The sequence below is a fragment of the Macaca mulatta genome, chromosome 7, assembly GCF_049350105.2.
Source record: "Macaca mulatta isolate MMU2019108-1 chromosome 7, T2T-MMU8v2.0, whole genome shotgun sequence".
NCBI classification, from domain to species: Eukaryota; Metazoa; Chordata; class Mammalia; order Primates; family Cercopithecidae; genus Macaca; species Macaca mulatta.
This window is the reverse complement of record NC_133412.1, coordinates 19,390,875-19,415,343: the sequence shown is the minus strand read 5'-3', so window position 1 is coordinate 19,415,343 and position 24,469 is coordinate 19,390,875. Positions and strand designations below refer to the sequence as shown.

At 51.3% G+C, this 24,469-nt stretch overlaps 1 protein-coding gene across 2 annotated transcripts in view; it reads left to right on the top strand.

Annotated features, from left to right (window-relative positions):
• Nucleotides 1–24,469, top strand: part of PLA2G4E (phospholipase A2 group IVE) — a 64,267-nt gene that overhangs the window by 20,007 nt on the left and 19,791 nt on the right. The window contains exons 1-6 of one of the 2 annotated variants that reach the window (XM_077939156.1): nt 4,757–4,854; nt 12,022–12,094; nt 17,879–18,015; nt 19,636–19,767; nt 20,734–20,774; nt 23,134–23,176. In XM_077939156.1, coding sequence (XP_077795282.1) covers nt 4,759–4,854; nt 12,022–12,094; nt 17,879–18,015; nt 19,636–19,767; nt 20,734–20,774; nt 23,134–23,176 — 522 coding nt within the window. In that variant the 5' untranslated portion in view covers nt 4,757–4,758. Of the gene's footprint in view, nt 1–4,756; nt 4,855–12,021; nt 12,095–17,878; nt 18,016–19,635; nt 19,768–20,733; nt 20,775–23,133; nt 23,177–24,469 lie in introns of those variants that run through there. The other variant, XM_015142020.3, reaches the window with a different exon arrangement.

The window sequence follows — 24,469 nt, the reverse complement described above, 5'->3', positions numbered from 1 at the left end:
GGATCACTGGAGCCACGGAGGTCAAGGCTGCAGTGAGCCCTGATTGTGCCACTTACTCCAGCCTGGGTAACAGAACAACACTCTGTCTCAAAAAGAAGAACGAAAAGAAAGAATTTTGCCCTTCAGCTGATGAATGGATAAACAAATTGTAATAATTTTACAATGGAATACTACACAGCAATGAAAAAGTAAACTCTTGTTACACACAAAAACCTGGACAAATCTCAAAAGCCTTATGCTCAACGAAAGGGGCCACACACAAAAGAGCGAACACTGCATGATTCCATTTATGTGAAACTTCAGAAAAGACGCACCTAATCTACGGCAACAGGAGGCAAATGAGTGGTTACTTGGGCCGAGGGGGAAGCGGAAGGCTGTGAGACCACCTCAACACAGATGGAGCAGGACTCTGATCTGGCTTAATGGGGGACGCCCAGAGGCAAAGTGAAGAAATGAATGAAGCCTGCCACCTGGCCTCCCACCATCTCCCTCTCACACAGGCCCTGCTCCAAATTTCTCCTCCTCCTCCACAAACGTGCAGATTTCTCTTTCCTGAGCTCTATCCCGTCGGGGCCCAGAGTGATAGTTGGAGAGCCTGATAATAAGCGTGCCCTGCTCTGGGAGCCTATAGTGTATTTGGAGAAAACTAAACCTGGTGGCCATTCCTTGCAGATAAAGAGGGAAAGGCATTGATCTGGGGCCTTTTGCAGGCTACCACTTGCTCCAGGAGCCCCATGATGGCTGATGAAGGTCTTCCAGCTCACCCTAACCACACAGTGCTGAGGGTCACTTGCTCTACTGTAGAAGCAGGATTTGCTCTCCTTCTTAAACTCTCTCTGCTCAGAAACCTTCCATGAGTACCACTGCCAGCTGAAGAAAGATTGTGATTCTTTCACTCCATAGCCATGAATCTCCTTAATCCCCTTCTCCAACCTTCATTCCTTTACTCATGCCACCTCACTTGAGAAAAATGTCCTCTCCCCTCCTCTTCATCTGTCAGGCCCATACCCTTCCTTCTTCAAGGACAAGTTCAAATTCTTCCTCCTCCAGGCCCTCTTCTGACCTCCCCAGCCCTGAGTGGCCAAGCTCTCTGAGCAGCTTCTTTTTACCTCTCTTCTCGTATATGACATGATTGTCCTGAGACTATTTGTGTGACCCTCCTGTCTCACCCCACTTAAATTGGGAGGTCCTTGGGCCAGCGACGATGTCTTTGTATCCCTGATGTTACTGTACTGTGGATCTCTTACAGTAAATCAGTGCCAGTCATGTGCTAAGTCCTTTATCTCATTTATTCTGGACAACCATCCCGTGAGGTAGAAACTGCTATGCTTCCCGCTTTACAGATGGAGAAACTCAGGCTTAGAGGGATAACCTTACCCGAGTCCATGTAGTTTATATGTAACAGAATGAAGGTACAAACCCAGGTCTATTAAAGTCTAGACTGCTATACCACGCTCAGTCTTGAGACAATGACGATGTCATCCTCCCCAAAGTGATGGGTGATAAGGAGTAAACTCAGTGTGCAGAAGGCTCTTGGCACCTCATTGTGTGAGCAAGAGAGTCCAGAGCAGGGAAATGAAGCCTGGCATGTAGCTGAAACCAGAGGCCACAAGTTTTAATGGCAGGAACTTCATGAAATGAGAAATATTGAACTGTGGATACAAGTGCTTTGAAAATGAAAAGGGCCAGTCACCATAGCTCATGCCTGTAATCCCAGTACTCTGGGACGCTGAGGCGGGCAGATTGCTTGAGCCCAGGTGTTTGAGACTGGCCTGAGCAACACGGCAAAACTCCATCTCTACAAAAAAAAAAAAATACAAAAATTAGCTGGGCGTAGTGACGTGTGCCTGTAATCGCAGTTACTCGGGAGGCTACAGTGGGAGAATCACGCTTGAGCTTGGGAAGCAGAGGTTGCAATGAGCTGAGATTGCACCACTGCATTCCAGTCTGGGCAACAGACTGAGACTCCATCTCAAAAAAAAAAAAAAAAAAGAAAGAAAGAAAAAAGAAAAGCACTAAGCTGGCCCTTAATATTTTGTAAAGACAAAGCAAGGCAGAAAATATTCATGAGCCAGATATGTTGATGACGCTAAGAATATAAACATTACCTACACTGGGGTGAAGGCCCTTTCTTGTAATGTTTGTACTTTGTTATCTTGTCATCATGAAATAGAGTCATATTGAGTTTGTGGGCCAGAAGTTCTGGGACATCTCAACATACTAACTTCCGTGGTTGATTTTTTTAATCTCCTCTTACCCAGAGAAGCTATAAGACTTGTTTTACTTTATGTCATGAAAATTATATTCCTCATTGTACATTCATTTTAGGAAATTGGATTTTATTTATCAAGGAACATAGGCACATAGAGGAAGCCTTTTAAAAAGACAGTGCAAGCTGGGCACGGTGGCTCACGCCTGTAATCCTAGCACTTTGGGAGGCTGAGGTGGGTGGATCACCTGAGGTCGGGAGTTTGACACCAGCCTGGCCCACATGGTGAAACCCCTTCTCTACAAAAAATATAGAAATCAGCCAAATAGGAGGCCTTGAGGAATGCCCTGGTGTTTGGGGCTCAGCCTGGGCCTTATTTGATTGGGAAGAGTGGAGGAGTGGAAGGGATGGGGAGACAGGTGGGACCCATGGCTTTCAGGACAGTATAGTGCTATGGGTTGAGTTGCCACGGAAGTTCCTGGACTTAGCTTGTATAGCCTGTTCTGGCCTATCTCTCCCTTAACTTCCCACCCTACTTCCCCTGTCCCAGATGGTTCACATCTCACCTCCTAATTGATCGCTTGTTTCAACATCAATCATCCTTGCCTTCTTGAAGTTCAGCTTTCCTGCTCAAAAACCATCAATAGCCCCCCACTGCTTAGAGACTAAGTCCAAATGTAAAGTATGACCTTTTAGGGTCATGATTATGGGACCCTAATCTAGTATGGAATGAAGGGTGACCTCTGAACGCAGGGCAGACTGGATCAGTACCAGTCCGTGGCCTGTTCGGAACTGGGCCACACAGCAGGTGGTGAGTGGTGGGTGAGTGAGTGACGCTTCATCTGTATTTACAGCCACTCCCCATCACCTGTATTACCACCTGAACCCCATCTCCTCTCAGATCAACAGTGGCATTAGATTCTCACAGGAGCACAAACCCTATTGTGAACTGTACACTCAAGGGATCTAGGTTGCACATTCCTTATGAAAATCTAATGCCTGATGATCTGTCACTCTCTCCCATCACCCCCAGATGGGACCATCTAGTTGCAGGAAAACAAGCTCAGGGGGGACCATCTAGTTGCAGGAAAACAAGCTCAGGGTTCCCACTGATTCTACATTATGGTGAGTTGTGTAATTATTTCATTATATATGACAATGTGATAATAATAGAAATAAAGTGCACAATAAATGTAAGGCACTTGAATCATCCCAAAACCATCTCCCGCCCACCCGTGGAAAAATTGACTTCCCTGAAACCAGTCCCTGGTGCTAAAAAAGGTTAGGGACTACTGCTGTAAACCATGGATCTTCACAAATGGGAAGGATTGTTATTGATCCTTCTAAGATGTCCCCTGTCACCACAGGGAAACTTGGATCTCTGAGCCTTTGAGGGGTTAGATGCATCTGGCTCTCCATCCACACTGTCAGCAACTTCAAGCTTGGGATTTCCTCTCTTAGTAGGATGTATACAGCAGATGCTTACTAGGTACATGAACTAAATTGAATTTGTAGAGTTTGCTGAGGGATATGGTGCTGAGTCTCCGTCCTTGGCAGAGGAGGGGAGGGCAGGGCAGGAAGGAAGCTGTGAGAGCAGCAGGCTAAGGCCTCTCCACTTTCTGGAGGGCCAGGCACGTGAAGAGATCCCACAGGTACCTCCAACCGGGTTCCATCCCTGCGTTCAGGCCCAGCCTGTCCCATGTTCAGATCTCATCCTAATTTCAAAAAAGCACTTCTATCTATGGGCCAGAAAAGCCGGTTGTGGGGCCCCAGGCAATAGCTCAGGCAGGAAACTCCCAGTGTACACAGTCAGGCAGCAGAGCAGGCAAAGCTGCCCTTGTCAGGCCCCTCAGTGAGCCACTAGGCTAGAGATAGGAATCATCTGGGAGGGGCAGGAGCATCCTTCAGGCTGTCCTGAGACCAGGCAGGGGCTGGACACACCCTCTCTCCACCTGGCCTCCCAGGAGGGAGGACAGGGGGTGGTTGCCCCAGACCCTCTTTTCATGAAATATTGGGCAATTATTTTCTTTCTTCACCCTCTAACTTTGGGAGCCCTGACCCTAGTCTCTTTGGGAGTTGTGGCCAGGGACCCCATGAAGCGACCCCATGGGCTTGGTATCCATGAAACTGAAGTGGAGTTGGGAGCGACAGTCCCATCCTCCTAGAGGGGCATCTATGAGCCATGACCTCTACAAGCTGAAGAGATAGAGCTTTCCCAAATTATGGTGGGCTAGTCCTACAGTCATGCGGGTCCAGTGTCCTCTTCTTGCCACCCACTGTGTCCTCGAAGGCCTGGTCATTCTGAGTGGCTGGGGGCTATGGAATGCTGACCCCAAGGCCCAGAGCCCTGCAGGTCCCTGTATTTCTATGACCTGAAGACCTGTGATTTCCTTGATATGAAGAGATCTAGGCCCAAGCACCGTATCTGTCTACCCACTCAAACCACTCCCAGAGCAATCCCAGCCACTGCCAAGCTGTGGCCAGGAGGGTGGAGCTCTGAGTCAGAGTATAAGTTACTGATCTTGCCACCCAGCTGGAGAGCTGCCGTGATGCTCCTGAGGCAGATGCCCGCCTGGGTCTCCCACCCCCTGCCAGACCCATGCCAAGCAGAAGACGGCAGGCCCTCGGCCACCTGTGCCTTGAAGGTGAGGGGGGGTGCTCCGTGGCTGGGGCCAGAGGCTGAGGGCCAGGGAGGCATGGCCAGGAAGTGAGAGGCAGGGGTAGGGAGCTGGGGGCAGGAGACGAGGTTCAGGGAGGGCTGGTAGGCACTGGACATCCCAGGGACCTGGGTTCGGGCAGCCTCATCCTAAAACCTGGGGGAAGTGGTTTAGCCTAGCTGCGGTCAGGGCTCCTGCATGGGTGGCCCAGCTGAGAGTACCCTCAAGCTTTTCAAGGCACCATGAAGTGGCTTGGGGCCATCCTGGGGCCAGGCTAGCACCCAGGGTACACAGTATGCCGGGGGGATTCACATTTGGCCTGCCCTAATGGCAAGCAGGTATTAACCCTGCAAACATCCTAAGCTCCTATGCTGTGCGAGAGTATGGTGTAGTGTATGGTGAGAATTGGTGGCATTGTCAATCTGTTGCCATCAGCTGCCCACCTGGGTTTACAGTCAAGGTTCCTGGGTCTATTCAACTCCTCACAGCCTCACAGGGAGACCTCTGGGTTCATGGATCAGGTTGCCAGGGCTCTAGACCAACCCTGCCTCTGTTTCCCCATCTTGGCAATAGGGAGATGGCCTCAATGCTTCAATCTGCCATAGGGGCAGATTGAAGGGGCTGATCAGTCTGAAGGGGGCAGTGAAGGATCGTTAGTTGGCTCCTCGAAGGCAGCACTTCTTCCTCATTCCCCTCCCCAGGGCCTCCTCCCCAGCTCAAATTAAATCGTCGAATGACATGGGTGATGCCCTGAAAGTGCTTTGTCTCTTGGTGGGGCAGATGGAGACCCTGTTCAGTCTCCAAGGAGCCCAAGGCAGGGAGCTCTGTGCTGGGTGGTGGCCGGTGCCCCCGCTGCCCAGCCAGGTGGACACGGCCTCCTGGGGTGTGCCCTGGTTTCCCTGCAGCACTTGGGTGGCTGGAAGGGCCTCTGGCCAGCCATTGTTCCTGCCAATCTTTTTGAGCCTCCAAGAGCTTGGGCCAGGAGAGATCTTCCACAGAGGTGACAGAGCTTACCTCCAAGGGGGCAGTGAAGCAGCTGAGAGCCCAGAGCCCCAAGTGTGGCTTCATGAGCCTCTCCATGAGCTGTATCTGTCCCTGCGGGATTTCTTGCCCTGACCACTCAACTAGCCTGGTGATAAAAAGGAAAACAGCAGTAGTAGCTCCTTCCAGGTGACACTTAGTCTGGGATGTTTCTCAGAGTGGCTGGGACATATATTAGTGTCCCATGATGTCCCCTCCCAATGATCTCCTTAAAGGAGGGCCCACATGTTCTGGAAGACAGCACCTGGCTGGTCTGAGCTCTGACACAGGTGTTGCAAGGAACTGAAGGGTACACCCAGCTCTCTAGGGAGGAGGAGGTGGCATCACCCCGCCTGGCCTGACCTGAGAAGCCCTGGGGAGGGAGTTCCTGCAGGCTCCCCAGGAGCCATCTTCCCCTCTCTCCAGGCTCCCCAGACTTCATGGGATGGTTTGCTGAGGGTATGTCTGACCCAGGATGGGCATCAGACCCACCACTTCTGAAACATGGTTGTCAGACCCTTCCCCAGACCCCACTCCCACCCAGGAGCCTGACCCTGGGAGCCCTTCGGTCATTAAGTATTCTTCTGACTGATTTGTGGTAATGGCTAGATTCTTGGGGTATAGGGAGAGCTCCAATGTGGAGGCTGAGGCTTTTCCTCCTGTCTCTGCTACTGACTAGTCTAGCATGTGGCCTGGAGCAAGCTGCCAGCTGGTGCTGTACATTCACGGTGAGAGCCAGGTGGATGGAGTGAGAGCCAGGTGGATGGAGTGCATGGGTCCTGGAGACCTGCGCCCAAGTCCCAGCTCTGCCACTCCCAGACTGTGTGAGCCTGTTTGAGATGTAATCTCTCTAAACTCAGCCTTCCCCTCTGTAAAGCAGGGATAATGATGCCTTCCTTGGCGGTGGTTGGAGGGTTAGATAAGAGCATATGCCCAGCACCTAGAGCACAGCCCAGCTGAGCCTGCCAAGAGCAGAGTCATACATTTTGTTCCCCACCCCCACCCCTGCTGAAGGTCATATCTATAAAAGCAGGGGTGGGAAGGGGCAGCATTGGATTACATCATAGCCAGTCCTGAGATTGAAGGGGCTGCCTCTTTTCCACATGAGCTGGCACGGTCCCCCAGTCCCCAGTAGGTCCCCAGGGGACAGTGGAGTCCTGGCAAGATCAACCCAAGAATCCAGGCTGGGGAGGGGGCTGGGACTGTGTGTCTGCAGCCTGAGCAGCGGGGCCCTCTCTCTCCCCTGGCTTCCCAGAAAACTGCTGTCCAGCCTGTCCTCCCCATCCCAGCTGTACTGGTTGTCAAAGTGGCTAAATATACCTCTGTACGGTTTGCCAAATAGTTCTTGCCTTGAGCTCCAAGTCCCCAAGTGCTCCCTGGTCCTTACCCCAGGGCCCTCCCAGTGCCCCCCTGAAGGATGAATGCCTGTCCCTACTCCAGGGCTGCAGCCCAGCTGGCATGGTGCCTGATCATGTATGTTCTTAAATACTTTGACTCTTCACCCTGATACCCAATCCCAGCCAGGGAATCCTGTTCTAGAGACGAGCTTGTCTGAGTCCTTAAAACTTTGGCCCTTACCACAGCATGAGCAACCCTGTAAACATGGGTTCCTCGGCCTCCCTGGTTTCTGGTTCCCACACACACATCACAGACACTGTGCTTTGCTCTGTTGCATCTTTCCACTCTAGATTAATTACCTCCAGGTCATGAATTTTTGCTCATCTCTAGCAACACTGATCGAACAGATTATATCAGAAGCAAAATAGGTACATTCATTGCAACCCAAGAAGGCCATTTCTCATAGACCTGGTTCCTGGAATGATTCTGGGCCCCAGAGCTAAGTCCCATATTCCTGCTGCCTTCCTCCCGGCATGGCCCAGCTGGGAGGTCTCTCGAACCCCCTTCCCAGTCCCAATTCCGTGCTGGCAAAATGTGGTTGTCTCCTGAAAACTGGGTCTCTCCTGAAAATTCATGAGCTGGAGGGTGTGATCTGAGGCTTAAGTGGAGCAATCTGTGGCCACTGGAAAGTGGGGACCTCTCCAAGGACCTCACGGCTCTGATGTTCTCTAGGTGTTTAAAAAGAGAGGGATATCCTAGAATGCGTTGGTAGAAACAGCCAGTAAGAGTGCGGGCCATAGAAGAATTGTCAGAGTTTGGTGGCTATTTTTTAGCCTTGGGGAAGTGCTGAGTGAAAAGAAGAATCTGTCAGAAAAAATTGTTTTAAGGAGAAGAAAAGCAAGGAAGAGGAGATGAGGGCAAGCAACATTTGTCTTCCTGTTTGCCAAGTAAACAGATAATCCCAGTGGGAGAAACACAGGCTTAAGAGGTAGCATTGGATGTCTCTGATTCTAGCTGTGAGCCCGGCGTCAAAGGGCTTAGCCTCTGATTCTCTGTCTGTAAAGACGAGGCTAATAATAATTGCTTCGTGGATGGTTGTAAGGATTAAGCAAGATAATGTACGGAGAACCCGTACACAGCACCTGCGTATGGCTGGCACGCAGCAGATGCCAGCTGTTATTGTTGCTGAGTTAGAGCAGGAAGAAATGGTCACCTGCATTGGAAGGCACTGAGGTGAGATGATGGGAGTGAACTTGTCCTGGAAGGCAGGACACCTGGAGTGAGGTCCCGAGGGAGAGCGTGGCTATGCCTTCCCTGCCAGAGCAGATATGGAAGGAGGCAGGTTGGGCCACAGGCAGCCCCTCCTGGAGGCGGGAGAAGGGCTGTGATGGCTGAGAGGACCACGAGACCTGGGTTCAGAGCCCTGAAACACTGGAATATCCCTCAGGACGGACTCCTCCTGGGTTGAAGCCCCCACAGCTTGGACTCTAGTTGCCCTCTGAGAAAGTGGGCCGGTGGGCACAGGTTTTGCCAAAACCGCTTGCTGGTGACAGTTGACCCTGCCTCCTCACCGCGCCAGCCCAGGGTGCATGCTGCGCTCAGGCAGAGTGAGAAAGGAGGAGTGAACCGTGCCTCGGAGGTCTGGCCAAAGGCCAAAGGCCATAGCCGCGTCTGCAGCACCAGAAGAGAAGCAGTGTGCATGGCTTTTGGCCCAAATCTTCGGCTCCCAACAGAATGCTGTTAGAGCAAGTTATTGACCATGAAATGTTCAACATTGCAGAGTTGACCTCACAAAATAAATCTCCAGACCTATAATTGACTGTGAGTTTGACTTTTGCCCTGATTTTGAGGCAGCTGTTGAGGAGAGGAGGAGACCTTAAAAGGAGCTAAATAACGTGACCTTCCCAGAATTGGCATTCTGTTGCTGATCAGAATTAAACCCCAGGGGCCGAGCGCGGTGGATCACACCTACAAACCCAGCACTTTCGGAGGCTGAGGCAGGCAGAATCACCTGAGACCAGGAGTTTGAGACTAGCCTGGCCAACATGGTGAAACTTCATCTCTACTAAAAATACAAAAATTAGCCGGGCGTGGTCGTGAGTGCCTGTAGTCCAGCTACTCGAGAGGCTGATGAGTGAGAATTGCTTGAACCTGAGAGGTGGAGGTTGCAGTGAGCCGAGATCCTGCCGCTGCATTCCAGCCTGTGTGACAGAGTGAGGCTCTGTCTCCAAAAATAATAATAATAATAATTAAGCCCCAGGAAACCCCAGGAAAGTCTGAAAGGACCAACATCAAAAGATTGCCTAGCCTGGGCAACAGAGTGAGACCCTGTCTCAAAAAAAAAAAAAAAAAAAAAAAAAGGAAAGATAAAAAGATTGTCTCTGAGTGGTGGGATTATAGAAACTTTTTTTCTTCATACCTTGTTTCCCCTGTCCCCAATCCCAACAGTATTTAAAGAGAGAAGAATTGCATCCTCTTAAAAAGGTATAAAGCGATTCTGGCAACACGGAGTAGAACATGCAGGGTGGCGTGTTGAGGGTGCCAGTTCAGAGGCTTCTATAAACATAGACATTCGGTTGGTAGGCATTTACCAGGGGCCCAGGCAGGGAATGGATGACAACAAAGACTCATCTAAGCCCGGATAAAACTCTCAGCGAAGGGGCTTCAAGGCCTGAGATTCCAACAGGAAAGGCATGAACCAAGAATAGAACCAGGACTCCTAAAGAGAACAGGCGCGAGACTGCCCCTTCAAGGGTGTGCCAGCTGAGTGGAAATGCACCTCAGCTTGGCAGCCTTGGGCCCCTGGGGACCAGAAGAGGTTTCCAGAGTCCAGGAGTATGATTGATGGTGGGGAGACTTCTGCAGCCAGCGAGAGGTCCCAGGCCTTGACAGCAACAGTCTGTGGCCAGCTTGACCTGCTGTCCCCATCAAAGCCACTGGCCGCCATTGCCTTTAACCTCTCTGTCTCCGACTCGTATTCACCCCTAACTCCCTAGCATCTAGCATAGGGCCTGGCACACAATAGGTGCTCAAAAATATACTCTAGAAGATGATTCATTCATTCAGAGGAACAATCAGAGGGCTGGCACCCTCAGGGCAATGGAGGCAGGGCAGTGAGCACGCAGGCCCTGAGCTCTGAAGACAGGCCATGGAAGAGATGCCGGCCAGGAGAGGGGTGAAACGAAAGCGGCTCCCACAGGCTTAACGCCTGGGGCCGAGTGAACAGGCAGAGGGGCACTGGGAGAGAGCTGCGGTCCCTTGGTAGGCAGGAAGGGTGATCCCGCGACACTCTGCAGCTGCAGGGTCCGGAGAAGCTGGTGTGGCTGGGAAAGGTGGTTTCAGGGCCTCTGGGAGGCAGAAAGTAATGGGTCCAAGGGGGACAAAGTAGAGCAGTGGCTGCTGCAAGACTCAGAGTGCTGGGGCAGCTCGGGAGGGGCGCAGGGCCTTAAGGAACCACAGCCACTGCTCCGGACACTGTGGCCCGGGGAGGGCTCTGGGTGTTCCTTGAGGACATGGGCTTGAGATGATGGCAGAGCCCCCAGGAGGTGATCAGAACTAGAAGAGGGGTGGGACGGCAGGAGGAGCCATCAGCACCAAGGGGGCAGCGCTGGGGGTGTTGCTGCACCCCAGTTGTTAGGACAAGGTGCTAGGGGAGGGGGACACCTCAGGGCTCTGGTCCCCTGGGGTTATCGTGACCTGCAGAGGCGTCTGACAGGAGCCAGTCATCAAACCAAGGACTACTTGAGCTTTTGCCATCAGGAAAGAGAGGTCACCGCAGACCAGCCAAGACTCCACAAGGACCTCTTGTGAGAAACGGAGGAGTGGCGAGAGGCGGACTGTTTCCTGGGAAGGAAAAATAGAGTGACCAGAAGGACTTGCGGGAGGATACCCTGCGGAAGAGGCCCAAAGGGCAAGGGAGATGCAAAGGTCTGGGCTGGAGCTAAATAAGTACCAGTGGGGGTGAGCCCCTGGCACATGGTCTCCCAGTGAGTAGATGTGACCGTGCATGATCAGTGTCTGTCAGCCCCCCCTTCCCACAGCCACACTGTGCCTGCCTCCCAAGCAGGCTGCCATCTGGCCTGGGCAAGGGCAAATATCTGCACGTGGGACAGTAGGAGGAAAGTGCTAATAAGCAGTGAAGAAAGGAGAGGGAGAACACCTCAGGACTCCCTTGCCGTGGGCATTCATTCTGTGCATGGGGCTGGGACATTCATTCACTCACTTAATGCACATGTATTGAGCACCTTCTAAAAATGAGCATGCTGTAGGTACTGGAGGTACAAAGATGAAAAACCAGTCAGGGTCCCAGGCTCTCTGGAGCTTCCAGGACCTTCCAGGCTGAAGAACAGACAGAAACCCCAGCAAACAATGACAAAACAGCATGGGGAGCCTGGCAAGGTGGCTCACGCCTGTAATCCCAGCACTTTGGGGAGCTGAGGTGGGTGGATCACCTGACATCAGGAGTTCAAGACCAGCCTGGACAATATGGTAAAACCTCCTCTCTACTAAAACTACAAAAAATTAGCTGGGTGTCTGGCAGACATCTGTACCTCAGCTACATGGGGGGCTGAGGCAGGAGAATCGCTGGAACCTGGGAGGCAGAGGTTGCAGTGAGCCGAGATCGTGCCATGGCACTCTAGCCTGGGCAACAAGAGTGAAACTCTGTCTCAAACAAAAGACAACCAGCCTGGGGGTTGCTGTAATGCAAGTGGGGAGGCACAGAGGGAAAGTCTCCCCCTGGGCAATGGCCTTGGGGTGATGCTTGAAGACTGAGTCCTCTGTCCTCTCCTTCCACAGGAGGGGCTGTCTCCATGCCACCTGTTGACAGTGCGGGTCATCCGGATGAAAAATGTCCGGCAGGCTGATATGCGTAAGTATCCACTTCGTTTCTCTCTTTCTCCTCTGCTTACAGGGTCTGGATGGAAGAGGCCCTGGCTGGAGAAATGGTCAGGTGGATCCGTGTGTGTGTGTGCGCTCGTGCATGGTGTATAAGTGTATGTGTGTGCATGCATGTGTATTCTGTACTCAAGTTGTAGTTCAGACTTCGGGGTTTCTGTCACTCTTCCAGGCCCCTCATTCATGCTCTTCCCTCGGCACTACCCAAGAGCTCTGTTTGCCCACTGTCTCCTCCCCACTCTCTCTTCCTGGAATCGATTTCCAAGAGCACCAGCTCTGCCCACACAGAGCACTCCTTGCTTCTTCTTTCGTTTAGGGCCTGTTGGGCTGAAGTGGAAGGGGAGGTGCTTAGGCATCATGGAACCAGCTGCCAGGTGACTCCCGGAGCCCCTTCTCAAGACAAAGATCTGAAACGAGGCTCTGGGGGCCAGGCCAGAGCCCACAGTACCCAGTTCTACAGTTCAGCCCGTGGATGTGGCTTGACTTAGCAGGGCTGTTTGTGCAGTGCTGGTTCCTGGCAGCCCCAGCCTCCCGCTTCATCCCAGAGCCTGCTGCATTTCCAGGCCACAGGGGTCAATGGAGGCATCTCAGTGGGCAGAATCCTCCCCACCCCTGTCTTTGGGTGGCATTTTAAGACATCATGAGAACCAAAAGCCCCTCCCCACACTGCCCACCCCTGGCCCCATCCAGAGAGGAAGTTGGCCCCCAAGGGGGAAAAAGCTCTATGTCCAGGCCCCACAGGTAGGGAGCATCCCTGCTCACCGGTAACCACACAGGAATGACTCAAGGGCCGCAGGGATCCCCAAAGGCCAGGGAGGGCCTGAGAGGGGCAGAGAAGACACAGAGCCCTGAGATTGAGCGTACATTTTAACAAGAGGAGCTATCTATGTCCAGAGCAGTTATAGAACAATAGGAGACAGCATTTCCATCTTGTCACCAGGGAGTTTAGAGGCAGAGGAGAACGCTGAGAGCCGGGAGTGGCCAAGAAAAGCTGCACAGAAAGCCTGGGGTCTGAGAGGGGCAGGGCCTGAGCATCTAGAGGCCTTGGGAGTCCTACCTTGGGGAGAGGCTGTCCTGAGGGAGGGAGCCACACCCTCTAAGCACCTGCCTGGTTGACCTGTGGCCAGACATCCACACACTACCTGATGCTCCCAACAACTTGACTGGAGGCCCATTTTGTAATGAGAGGTTAACGATTGCCTAAGAGGGAAGTAGGGTCTGATCCCAGGTCTGGAGAGTATGGGAAGAGAGGAGGCAAGCCAGGTGTGGAGAACCAGGAAGTGAGGCAGAGGAGGGATTGGATGCCTTCAAAGTGTTGGGGTGCCTGAGGTCTTGAGGAAGAGATTGCATGAATTCCTGAGGGCTTGTATGCAGCTTGTGCTAGAGTGCAGGTGCGGAGACTCTGGAAACTTGTAGGAAGCTGTCACTCCAATGGAGGGCTAAGTGTGAATGGGTGAGTGTGGGAGGGCCCTGAGCCCCAGAGACAGCAAAGAGATCAAGCAGGATTCCAGAGACAGAGCCTCTGGAGAGCAACATGTCCAGAGCCTGCGCCAGCAGCAGTGGCTCCAGTAACCTCTAGTTTGGGTCTGTGTCTGCCAACTGGCCAACCAGAGGGCCAGGGACTTTTCCTCAAGCTTCTTGGGGTCTTTCCCAGCCCATCGGTGAACAATCTGAGGAGCCAGGGAATGTCCTCTGGGTCCGAGACGTGGCCACTTCTCTTGACTTTCTTGTCCATACCTCGGTGGCCAATCGGACACCATCCCACTCTTGGGCAGAGTTCACCCTCCTCTTTGGGACAGTCCAGCTCCCACATATCCACAGAAGTGCTTACCTTCCTCCAACTCCTTCTGCTTTTTCTTTTTTATTTTATTTTATTTTGAGACAGAGTCTCACTCTGTTGCCCAGGCTGGAGTGCAGTGGCTCAATCTCATCTCACTGCAGCCTTGACCCCCTGGGCTCAGGTGATCCTCCCACCTCAGCCTGCCAAGTAGCTAGGACTACAGGCATGCACCACCGCAACTGGCTAACTTTAAAAAAAAAAATTTTTTTGTGGAGACAGGGTTTCACCATGTTGTCCAAGCTGGTTTCAAACTTCTGGGCTCAAGTGATCCTCTGTCTCAGCCTCCCAAAATGCTGGGATTACAGGCGTGAGCCACTACACCCAGCCCTCCAACTTCTTTTGAGATGTATCTGTCCCAGCCCCTCCAGTCACCTGGCTTCATGTCCCCATCTGCATGCCTGCACCTGCATGCCCAGACCGCCTATTGTCCAGGGCCCTTTCTTCTGTCTTCTTCCTGCCACACCTGCCACTCAGCAGGTGATGGGGTGTGAGGAAGGGCAGGCAGCTAGAGAAACAGGCTGTGGTCTGGCTCTACAAGCCTCCTCCTGCCTTCCCTACATGCTCATCGGGCAGGCAGGCTGCCTTTGGGCGATACCTGGTCCTCTTTGGAAACCCCCTTGTTTCTTACGTTTTCCTCATTTCCCCTGAGGAACAAGGCAGAAGGCACATGTGGCATCTCAGGGTGCCAGCCCCGGTCATGTCCGGTCTGGATTCCACAGTTGCTGCAGGCTGGGCTGTGTTGCTACCTTGCCCGGGTTAGATTAAGACTATCCTGAAGTCTTTTAGGTCCTGGGTTACTCTTGTCCCCAATTTTTCCCTTCTGGTTTGAATCCAAAATAAACAGCACTTCCATTTAGTCTTGTAACTTGTGCCTGAGTTTCCTAAAATTTCGAAGAGGCCGAATGGCAGTGAATACTCAGATTCAGGGCTGACTCCTTCTCGATAACCGAAAGAGCCCTGGGCCAGGACGGAGGGACAATCAGGCCTGGAAACCTCCCACTGGTCAGGAGTTTTTGTTTCTCTTGGGAAAACAAATTAAAACCCAAACCAGCACCCCAAGGGATATCAGACAGGTGTCTCCAGAGGTATTAGAGAGACAAAGTTCTGAACATCTATAGAGATGATTGAGTCATCTCTGCCACCCACATTCCAGGAAAGGAGACATGTCATTCAGATGACCAAGCCCTCTGTCACTCCATTAGGAACAAGGATTAGAACCTATCTGTGCCTAAGAAATCCCCATAGTCCATGAAATTCTCAGAACCAGGTCACAGTTGCCTAACCATTCATTGCTGGGGGTGGGCAGGGGAAGCAACTCTCTGCAAAAGAACTGAAAAAGTAGTGCTTGGAATGTGGGTGTCTGATCAATCTTGTCTCTGCCAGGAATATTTCTTTATCTTAACTAGACATTTAAGCCTTAGGCCAAAAATACTGAGTTTTTATTTAATGGGCTTCATGGGAGAATTTTAGGCATGGACTAATGATAGGAAAACAATTTTAGAGGGAAGGGACTCTTACAGGGTCCATTAAATTGTGCGTGCGAAGCGCGTTACAGAGCCAGTAGGTGTAGAGCTGGCCGGTCCCTGCCTGCAGGCTGCCAGCATACAGGAGACAGACCTGAGGGGTGTGATCCAGGCCCGGGAGGAGGGGCCAGTGTTCTGGAAAAGCTAAGGGAGGGGTTCAAGAGGGCTGAGCAGGTCCCCGGTGAGTCTCCCTACCAGCAGAGCAATGAGACGCGCTGACCTCTTACCTGTATCTGCGGTGATGTATCTGTACCTGTATCCTGTGGCCACGTGTATAGAGACAGCTGAGTCTACCTGTTGTTGCAATGCAGCATAGGGGCGCTCCCCAGGGGAGGAACAGAGGACCCTGGGCTCAGGGGTACCTGGCCCAGACTTGGGTGCTCAGGGAAAGCTTCCAGAGGAGGTTCCTTCTGAAGCCCCAAGGGGCTAGCCAGGAGAAGGGTGGGTGAAAGTGGAAGAGTGTTCTGGGCAGAGGGAGCTACATGTACAAAGGCACTTTTGAATACAAGTGACTGTGTTTGGCTGGAGTCTGAAGTGTGAGTGCGTGTGTGTAAGTTTGAGTGCATGCGTACGCGTGTAAATGTGTGTGAATACGTGTGTGCACACGTACACATGCTCACACACAGAGGGCAGGGGTGGGGTATTAGGGAGGGTGGAGAGATGAGGCTGAGGTTGGGGAAGTGAGCAGCACAGCCGCTTTGAGTGGCTGGGACTCCTTCCTGAGGGCAGGAAGGGAGGGAGCCCCTGGAGGATCTTAAAGTGGGGAGTGGCACGGTCATATCTAAAAAACTCCCTGTGGCTTCTCTGTGGAGAAAATATCAGAGTAGGGCAAGACAGGAGATGGGAAGCCCATTTGGGAAGTGGCCCCAGAAATTATGGTGGTCTACACCAGGGCAGTGGCAGGACAGATGACAAGTTGGGGGGCCCAAGAGAGACAAAGGGTTAAATCAACTGAATGTGAGAGTCAAGGATGACACTGGTTTCTGGCCTGGACACGTGAGTGATGGTAAGGAAGAGCAGGTAGAGCATAGACGGGAAGAGTAGGGTGATGAGGTCATCATTTTCTTTTGATTCTGTTGGGTTTCAGTCATTCTTTTTGTCTGGATTAAGTGATTATCATGACATCTAAAGGGTAGTGTTATCTCACCTTTCTTCAATAGGAGGAGGGCTGTGAATTCCAATTCACTGAATGATGAGGCCTCAAAGATCAACCAGATTTCAGGGATGAAATCAGAAGCTAGGAACGCCTGTGATTTAGATCAGGGCTCTTGATTCTGATAAACCTTTCAGTGTGGTGACAATGTAGGGCGAAGAAAGCCCTGGCTCCACTCTCATCAGTGACTATTAATAATTAAAAACTAGTTTGAATCAGTCCTACTAGTGTAGAACTCCCATCCTCCCACCAGCTTTACTGTCGAGAGGATTCTCTGACGCTGGAAACTGTGTTGGCTTTCACCATTTCCTATGTATCTGGTGTGTACCCTGGGACTCACCCTCACTGACTGCCAGGAGAGTGACAAGGGCAGTCATGGCCCCTCTGTCTCCCTCCTCCCAGGTAGAATAGAGCAGGGAGCCAGCCTGGACTGCTATTTTCACCCTATCCCTTCTGCTGCTCCAGGTGGAAGACTTAGGAGACCTTCTGTAATTTTGGGAGGGCTTGTTGGAGTCAAAGTCTCTGTTCCTTCTCCAGAGCATATCCAGCAACATCACCCTTGGGTTGTTCATTTAGAATGAAAAAGAAGTACGTGGCCACAGAGGGGAGGGTTTCTTGGGCCATAACCTCACGCTGTAGATCAGGGTAGGTATGAAGAGCCTGGCTGGATGCAGTGGAGGCATTAAGCCATATGGAGATGGGAGTTCCTGCTCCTCAATCTTGCTGAATAGCTAGTTTCACTCAAGCCCTTGCCCACTGGGGCCCTTCTTCTTGACCGACTCACGAAAGACTGTTCCTTCTCAACCTCACTTCTCCGCAGCCCAGAGGGAGCGCTTGGCCCTACTTTGGTTTTCCTGGTCCCTGGGCTAAGACAAGAAGTAATCCAGACCCTTGGGGGCTGGTCTTCCAGATCTTACCTTGGCAGAGGGAAAACTGTGTGACCATACCTTGTCCCAAACCAGCACGTGTTTGCTCAGAGACAAGGGTGCTTCTAATAAGAGCCGGAGGCCATCTGTGTCTATGAGAATGGCCAGTGGGACTGGGTCGCTCTCTGTGAGATCCATAGCCTGCAGTCTGTGACTTCTTGGGGATCTGGGTCTCTGGAAAGTTAGACCCATGAGTGAGGAGAGGAACTGGAGCTGAGATGGGGCCTGGCTCTAAAAGAGGCTTGCCTGAAGCTCCCTTTTGACTCCACATGTTCTCTCTGAACCTGGATTGGTTCCATTTATCTTTCTCGGACAGTGAGCCAGACAGACTGTTTTGTGAGCCTCTGGCTGCCCACCGCCTCTCAGAAGAAGCTGAGGACAAGGACCATCTCCAACTGCCCAAACCCAGAGTGGAATGAAAGCTTCAATTTCCAGATCCAGAGCCAAGTGAAGGTGAGACATGGAGGACTGCACCTGTCTGCCCCGTCTGCATTTCTACTCCCCTCTCGCCCACTTGTCCTTCTCTTTGCCTCTGTGTTCTTATGCCTCTTTGTTTCTCTTTCTGCCTACTTCTTGTCCTACAAACCTGTCTTCCCACTTACCTACCACTTCCTTCTGCTTGTCTCATGTTTGCCCCTCTCTGAGTCTATTTATCTTTCTAGCTTTTTCTCCTGGTCTCTGTTGTCCTAATTGTTGCTGAAACTAGGTGTCTCTTAATCCAAAACTTTGTGTTTCCAGAGTCTTCTCCAAGCAGGGGAATACACAGAGTGGAAGAACCATTCTATTCACTAGGTCTGAGGCCAGTCTAATTCCAGCCAGAGGGTTCTCTGCCTCTTAAATTATTTTCATATTGCTTTATTATTTCCATTTCTTTGGGTGTGTATTCTTTTATTTGTTGAGTTGTTTCATAGGATTGGTCTTCAGATATATGATGACTCTAAGTTGAGTTCACATCTCCCACGGGATAATTATCCTTTGAGCATCCTGAGTTGTGACAGCCTCAGAAGAGATCCCTTAAGACAAATTTGGCCTCATCATAGTGGCATCAGCCCCAGTATGGAGGTGCTTGAGGCTTGACAGCTCCACCTTACTGCCTCCATGTTTTAAGGATACTTATTTATTTTTGTTACGTGATGTATCCTTTTTGTTTTTAAGAAGTGCTTTATACTTACTATTTTGTAAATATCTTTTCTATCATATATGTGAGTTTGGTAAGGGAGGAGGATTTGGATGTGGGTTCAGTCTGCCATCTTGAAATCAGAATTTGAGCTTCCTTTGGATTGTGGAGCTGCTGGGTTGGTTCTGGGACATACTTGGGTTTCTAGTAATTACAAGATCAACAATCACATCCAGTTGGGAACCTACAGAACCACCTTATGTCCACTAGATGTATTTAAGAGGCAGCCTCAACCCGCCTCTCCCAGGATCCTTGGATCAAGAGGCCTTGGAGATTAGTCCATGTCACCTGAGAACATTGACCTCAGAGTTCAGCCAGATGACAGGGTAGCTGCTTTGGGACCATCCATGAGACATTACCAGGGACTGATAAGTCAAAGGATAGAGTTCATATACCTCACCCCAACCCCACCAATTATCAGAATCCCTACAAGCTTTGCCACATCACTCCCTGGAGTGGTAGATGTTAGCTTCCCCCATCTGGATTTTCTAGCACAAAGGGGCTGTCTTCAGCGCCCAGGGGCCCAGTGCTGGCCGATTCTATATCTTGGCAGGGGTCTTGCTTGCTCTTTCCCATCCATCCTTCCCCTCAGGTGAAATGAAATCCTTCCATACTTCACAGGTCTCTGCCAAGCTTATAAAAGAGGCAAAATTCTCTAGTAGGAGAGTGAGAGCAGAAGGCCAAGAAGGCTTCAGGGAGTTGAAAAGGAGGGAATAGACACTTTACTTCCTTAATTCATTTCCCTACAAATGTCTCTCACGTCTAAGCAGGGACTTCTGGGCTGTCTCCCATCCCCCAGACCTACCTCCTTGCTAGGACAGAGGTCAGGCCCCTTGTTCTGGGAAGGGGTCAATGCAACCGTGGTAACCAGACTGGCATCCTTCCTTCTCCCCTAGAACGTGCTAGAGTTGAGTGTCTGTGATGAAGACACAGTGACACCAGATGACCATCTCCTGACAGTTCTCTATGACCTCACCAAGCTCTGTTTCCGAAAGAAAACCCACGTGAAGTTTCCACTCAACCCGCAGGTGGGTGCAGGGGTCCCGGCCCTCAGACTCCGGCCTCATAAAAACCTCAGAGCTGGTGCTGATTCCCCAGGGTCTTCTCTGTGTACACAGTCAAGTTGAGAAAAGATGGTGCTGCTGGTTTAAATCCCAGCACTGTCACTCACTATGATGTGATGCCGTAAAAATAACTTCCTAAGTTTCTGTTTCCTCATCTACAAAATGGTGATCCTAATACCTACCACAGAAGGTTGTTGTGGGACTTAAATGAGAAACCATAATTCAGGCAACTAGCAGTATTCATAGAACACAGTACAGATGCAGTAAGCCTTGGTTCCCTTCCCTCCTTTTCTTCCCTCAGAGTCCCGTTGCTGGGATGGCCCCAGGAACAGAGGACAGATGAGGGTAAAGGCGGGCGAATCTGCAGATCAGAGACAGCCGGAGCTGGAGCCCCCAGGATGCTGTTCATTCAATCATTCAACCAGCACTTGAGTGCCTGCGAGGGGCCGGCACTGTTCCAGGCACTGGGTCCCCTCGGGAACTAGCATCCCTGCCCTCACCTAGCCCTGGCTTGCCTCCAGTTACACAGCAAGAGGTGTGAGGGACTCAGTGAAGGAAGGAAGGGGCTTTCTGAAGGCGTATCTCAGCGCTCCCTTGCCACAGGCACTGAGCCCCTTGGGAAGGCAGAAGAGCAGTGGGAAGCCAGGGAAGTGACAAAAAGGAGATGTTCTGGGGCAGAGGAATGCACATGCTGGGGCTGGGGGTCAGCTCCATACCTCGACCTCCCCTGGGCTGTCAGTGATGCTCCTGATGTCAAAGACCTGGGGACAGAGATTGGCAGAGGAGACCACAAGCGCACTCCATGGCAGTAGGCAGCCGTGGGGGAAGGACGGAGGCAGGTCCACAGGGGCTCTCCAGGAGGCAAAGGGTTCTGGTCAGCAGAGATGTGCAGACGCCACTCACAGCCGCCTTCTCTCCCTCCCCTACCAGGGCCTGGAAGAGCTGGAGGTGGAGTTCCTGCTGGAGGAGAGGTGAGTGGGCCCGGGCCCCGGGGCCCACCAAGGTCCTGGCCATCAAGTGGCTTCTGGGAATGAGCATTTCAGAGTCAGGTCAGCCTTTATGCTGCCCCACCCTCTTCCAGTCTCACTCCTGGCACTAACCCTGACTCTTCACGGTGCATCAGAATCACCTGTGAGCTTCTCCATAGTGTAGGAGCCTGGGCCCCACCGCACTTACCCAGTTCTCCTGCCCTCAGCATTGCTTTAAGGATCTAGTACTCTGGCCAGATAGCCTGCCAGGCCCCCTGCATTCCCAAGGGCGGCTTCTGGGAAGATTTCCTGCCACCATGGCGATGGGGACCTTGTTGAGGCCCAGCTGAGAAAGAGGTCAGAGCCCAGGGGTCTCCTCCTTGACCAGAACTGTTAGAACAAACACCCCAAACCCTGGCCACAAGCAGAGGCCACCCCCTCTGCAGCCAACTCTGGAACCACGTCAGTGGGAGGCTCAGGCCCATCTTGCAGGGTTCTTTCCAATCTTCTTTCTTGCCTGCTTGCCTTCCTTCCTCCCTCCCTCCCTCCCTTTCACCCTTCCTCCCTCCTTCCCTCCCTCCCTCCCTCCCTTCTTTCTTTCTTTCTTTCTTTCTTTCTTTCTTTCTTTCTTTCTTTCTTTCTTTCTTTCTTTCTTTCTTTCTTTCTCTCTCTCTCTCTTTCTCTCTTTCACTCTTTCTCTCTTTCTTTCTTTCTTTCTTTCTTTTCACTCTGTCATCCAGGCTGGAGTACAGTGGCACAATCTCAGCTTACTGCAACTTCCACCTCCTAGATTCAAGTGATTCTCCTCCCTCAACCTCCCAAGCAGCTGTAATTACAGGCATGCACCACCATGCCACGCTAATTTTTGTATTTTTGGTAGAGATGGGGTTCCACTATGTTGGTCTTGAACTCCTGACCGCCTTGGCCTCCCAAAGTGCTGGGATTACAGGTGTGAGCCACTGTGCCCAGCCTCAATCATTTTCAATTAGGAAAATGACCCAGGATCCTGGAGATATGACTGTGCTGAGGAGTCAGAGAACTGGAGGTCTGGACAGAGAGAACAAAGAGGGAAGGAAGGGAGGGAGGGAGGGAGGGAGGAAGGAAGGAAGGAAGGAAGGAAGGAAGGAAGGAAGGAAGGAAGGAAGGAAGGAAGGAAGGGAGGGAGGGAGGGAGGGAGGGAGGGAGGGAGGGAGGGAGGGAGGGAGGGAGAAATCCTGCCTCAGGCCGGGCAGAGTGCCCTGTAACTGGGCACTCTTCCTTCTTCTTCACCTGGCAGGGCTGGGCCCCCCATACTTGTGATGAGTCCAGGCACAGAAGGAGGATGACAGGTGGGAGACAGGACAAGAGGGTTCGTCAGCTGCCACTCGGAGAATCCTCTGCCTAGAGGATCTTCAAACTATGTGAGGGAACTTACTTCCCATCAACAACTGATTGGCAAATTAAGATCAACTTTATGTATTTCACATTGAAGAAAATCAAAGCTCTCCCCTCCAATTCTTGATTTGACAGGATTTTTAGAGGGCGGAGAAAGCTCCTGGGTTGAATTAGAAAGTGGCTTCCAAAATGAAACGTGGCACACTTGGTAATAAGAGTTGCTCTGGTGAAACCCCGTCTCTACTAAAATACAAAACACTAGCTGGGCATGGTGACACGCACCTGTAATCCCAGCTATTCAGGAGGCTAAGGCAGGAGAATTGCTTGAACCCAGGAGGTAGAGGTTGCAGTGAGCCCAGACCGCGCCATCGCACTCCAGCCTGGGCAACAGAGTGAGACTCCTTCTCAACAACAACAAAAAAGTTGATCTGGAGACACAGTCACCTTGGGCTTAATTTTGACAAGGGATGCTGTGGACCCTGCCAGGCTAACTGAAATCTTGGAGGCTTATGTTCTCAACTTTATAACACAAGGGCAATTAACATTCACCCTCTCGGCTGGGTCAGACTGTTAAATGCATAAGTTCGATAAGGCACAGAATGGAGAATGGATCATTTTTGCTACGGAAACTGTTGTGTCTGCTCTAGCTGGCAGGTTGCAGCCATTTCTTGCAACCTATTTATTCTTCTAACCCCATGCATTTGCATCTGGTTGGACATAAAAAACAGTTATCTTTAAAAACAAAAATTGAACTCTCCTACTCTTCTAACCTATAAATCTATTTTTTTCCTGGACATTCTATTTCAAATGTATGCCAGCTTCCTCCCTGACAACCTGTAAGGCTAAGGTTTCTGAAGCTAATATTTTTTATGAGAACAAAGAAGGCTCTGATATTCTGTTATTGACCCTATTCATTCCCTTTGTCACCGTTAGAAGAAACCAGTCAAGAATGCTAGAATTGACCAGGAGTTCTCCTTTTGTTTTTCAGTCCCTCTTCACCTGAGACCCTCGTCACCAATGGCGTGCTGGTGGTAATTGTCTTCCTGGGTTCCTGTCACTCCAGAGGCCACAGCTGGCTGCTGCTCTCAGGGGAACAGGACCAAGGGAGAAAACACTGGGCCCAGCTTGGTCTCTGTCCTATCCTGACCTCTGCAGGAGTTAGACTAATCGAGGCCAGCCAAATGGGGCACAGGCAGCACTGGGGCGTGAGCTGGGGCTTCTGTACAGAGGGAAGAGGTAGCTGGGACATCACGCTGGCCTGGCACTCCATATCCCAAAAGTGACCCTTCCCCTTAAGAACCTCCCCAATAAAAGAACCCACTAAGTGCAGCCTCCTCTCAGACTCAGTCTTGGTCCTGTACCCCACGACCCCAGTCATTCTACAAGCGCAATTTACCTTTTTTTTTTTTTTTTTTTTTTTTGAGATAAGGTCTCACTCTGTCACCCAGTGCTGAAATGCAGTGCTGCGAACTCAGATCACCGCAACCTCTGCCTCCTGGGTTCAAGCACACTGCCATGCCCAGCTATTATTTTGTATTTTGTATTTTGTATTTTTATTTTGTAGAGATGGAATTTTGACATGTTGCCCAGGCTGGTTTCAAACTCCTGAGCTCAAGCAATCTGCCCGCCTCAGCCTCCCAAAGTGCTGGGATTACAGGTGTGAGCCACCATGCCTGGCCTACAAGCACAATTTCTGTATTAAAAATTGTTTCATAGCCAGTCACGGTGGCTTATGCCTATAATCCCAGTACTTTGAGAGGCCGAGGTGGGGGGATCACTTGAGCCCAGGAGGTCAGAACAAGTCTGAGTAACATAGTGAGACTCTATCCCTATAAAAAAATACAAAAATTAGCCAGGCATGGTAACATGTGTCTATAGTCCCAGCTACTCAGGAGGCTGAGGTGGGAGGATTGCTTTAGCCCAGGAGGTCGAGGCTGCAGTGAGCTGTGATTATGCCACTGCACTCCAGCCTGGGTGACAGAGTGAGACCCTGTGTCAAAAACAAAAATTCATATTTTAGCTGTTGGTACAGCTATTTTAATTAAATGCATCCAGTGCCTCAGGGTCCAAGAAGACCTCTCCCTCAAAAAGAAGAGTCTGGGAATGTGTGGCAAAGGAGTATGGTCTGCCTCAGCACCTTGACAAGGCTGTTTTATTGGAAGCTCTCACTTTGAAAGCTCAGAGTTGAACATTCCCTCAGGTCAGATCCCTGACCTGCAGCTGAGCACCTGACCCCTAGTAAACTGTGACCGTGGGTCACAGTTTCATGGTCCTAGAACAGCTTCATAGTCCTAGAACAGCTTCATGGTCAAGTGTCCTACCTC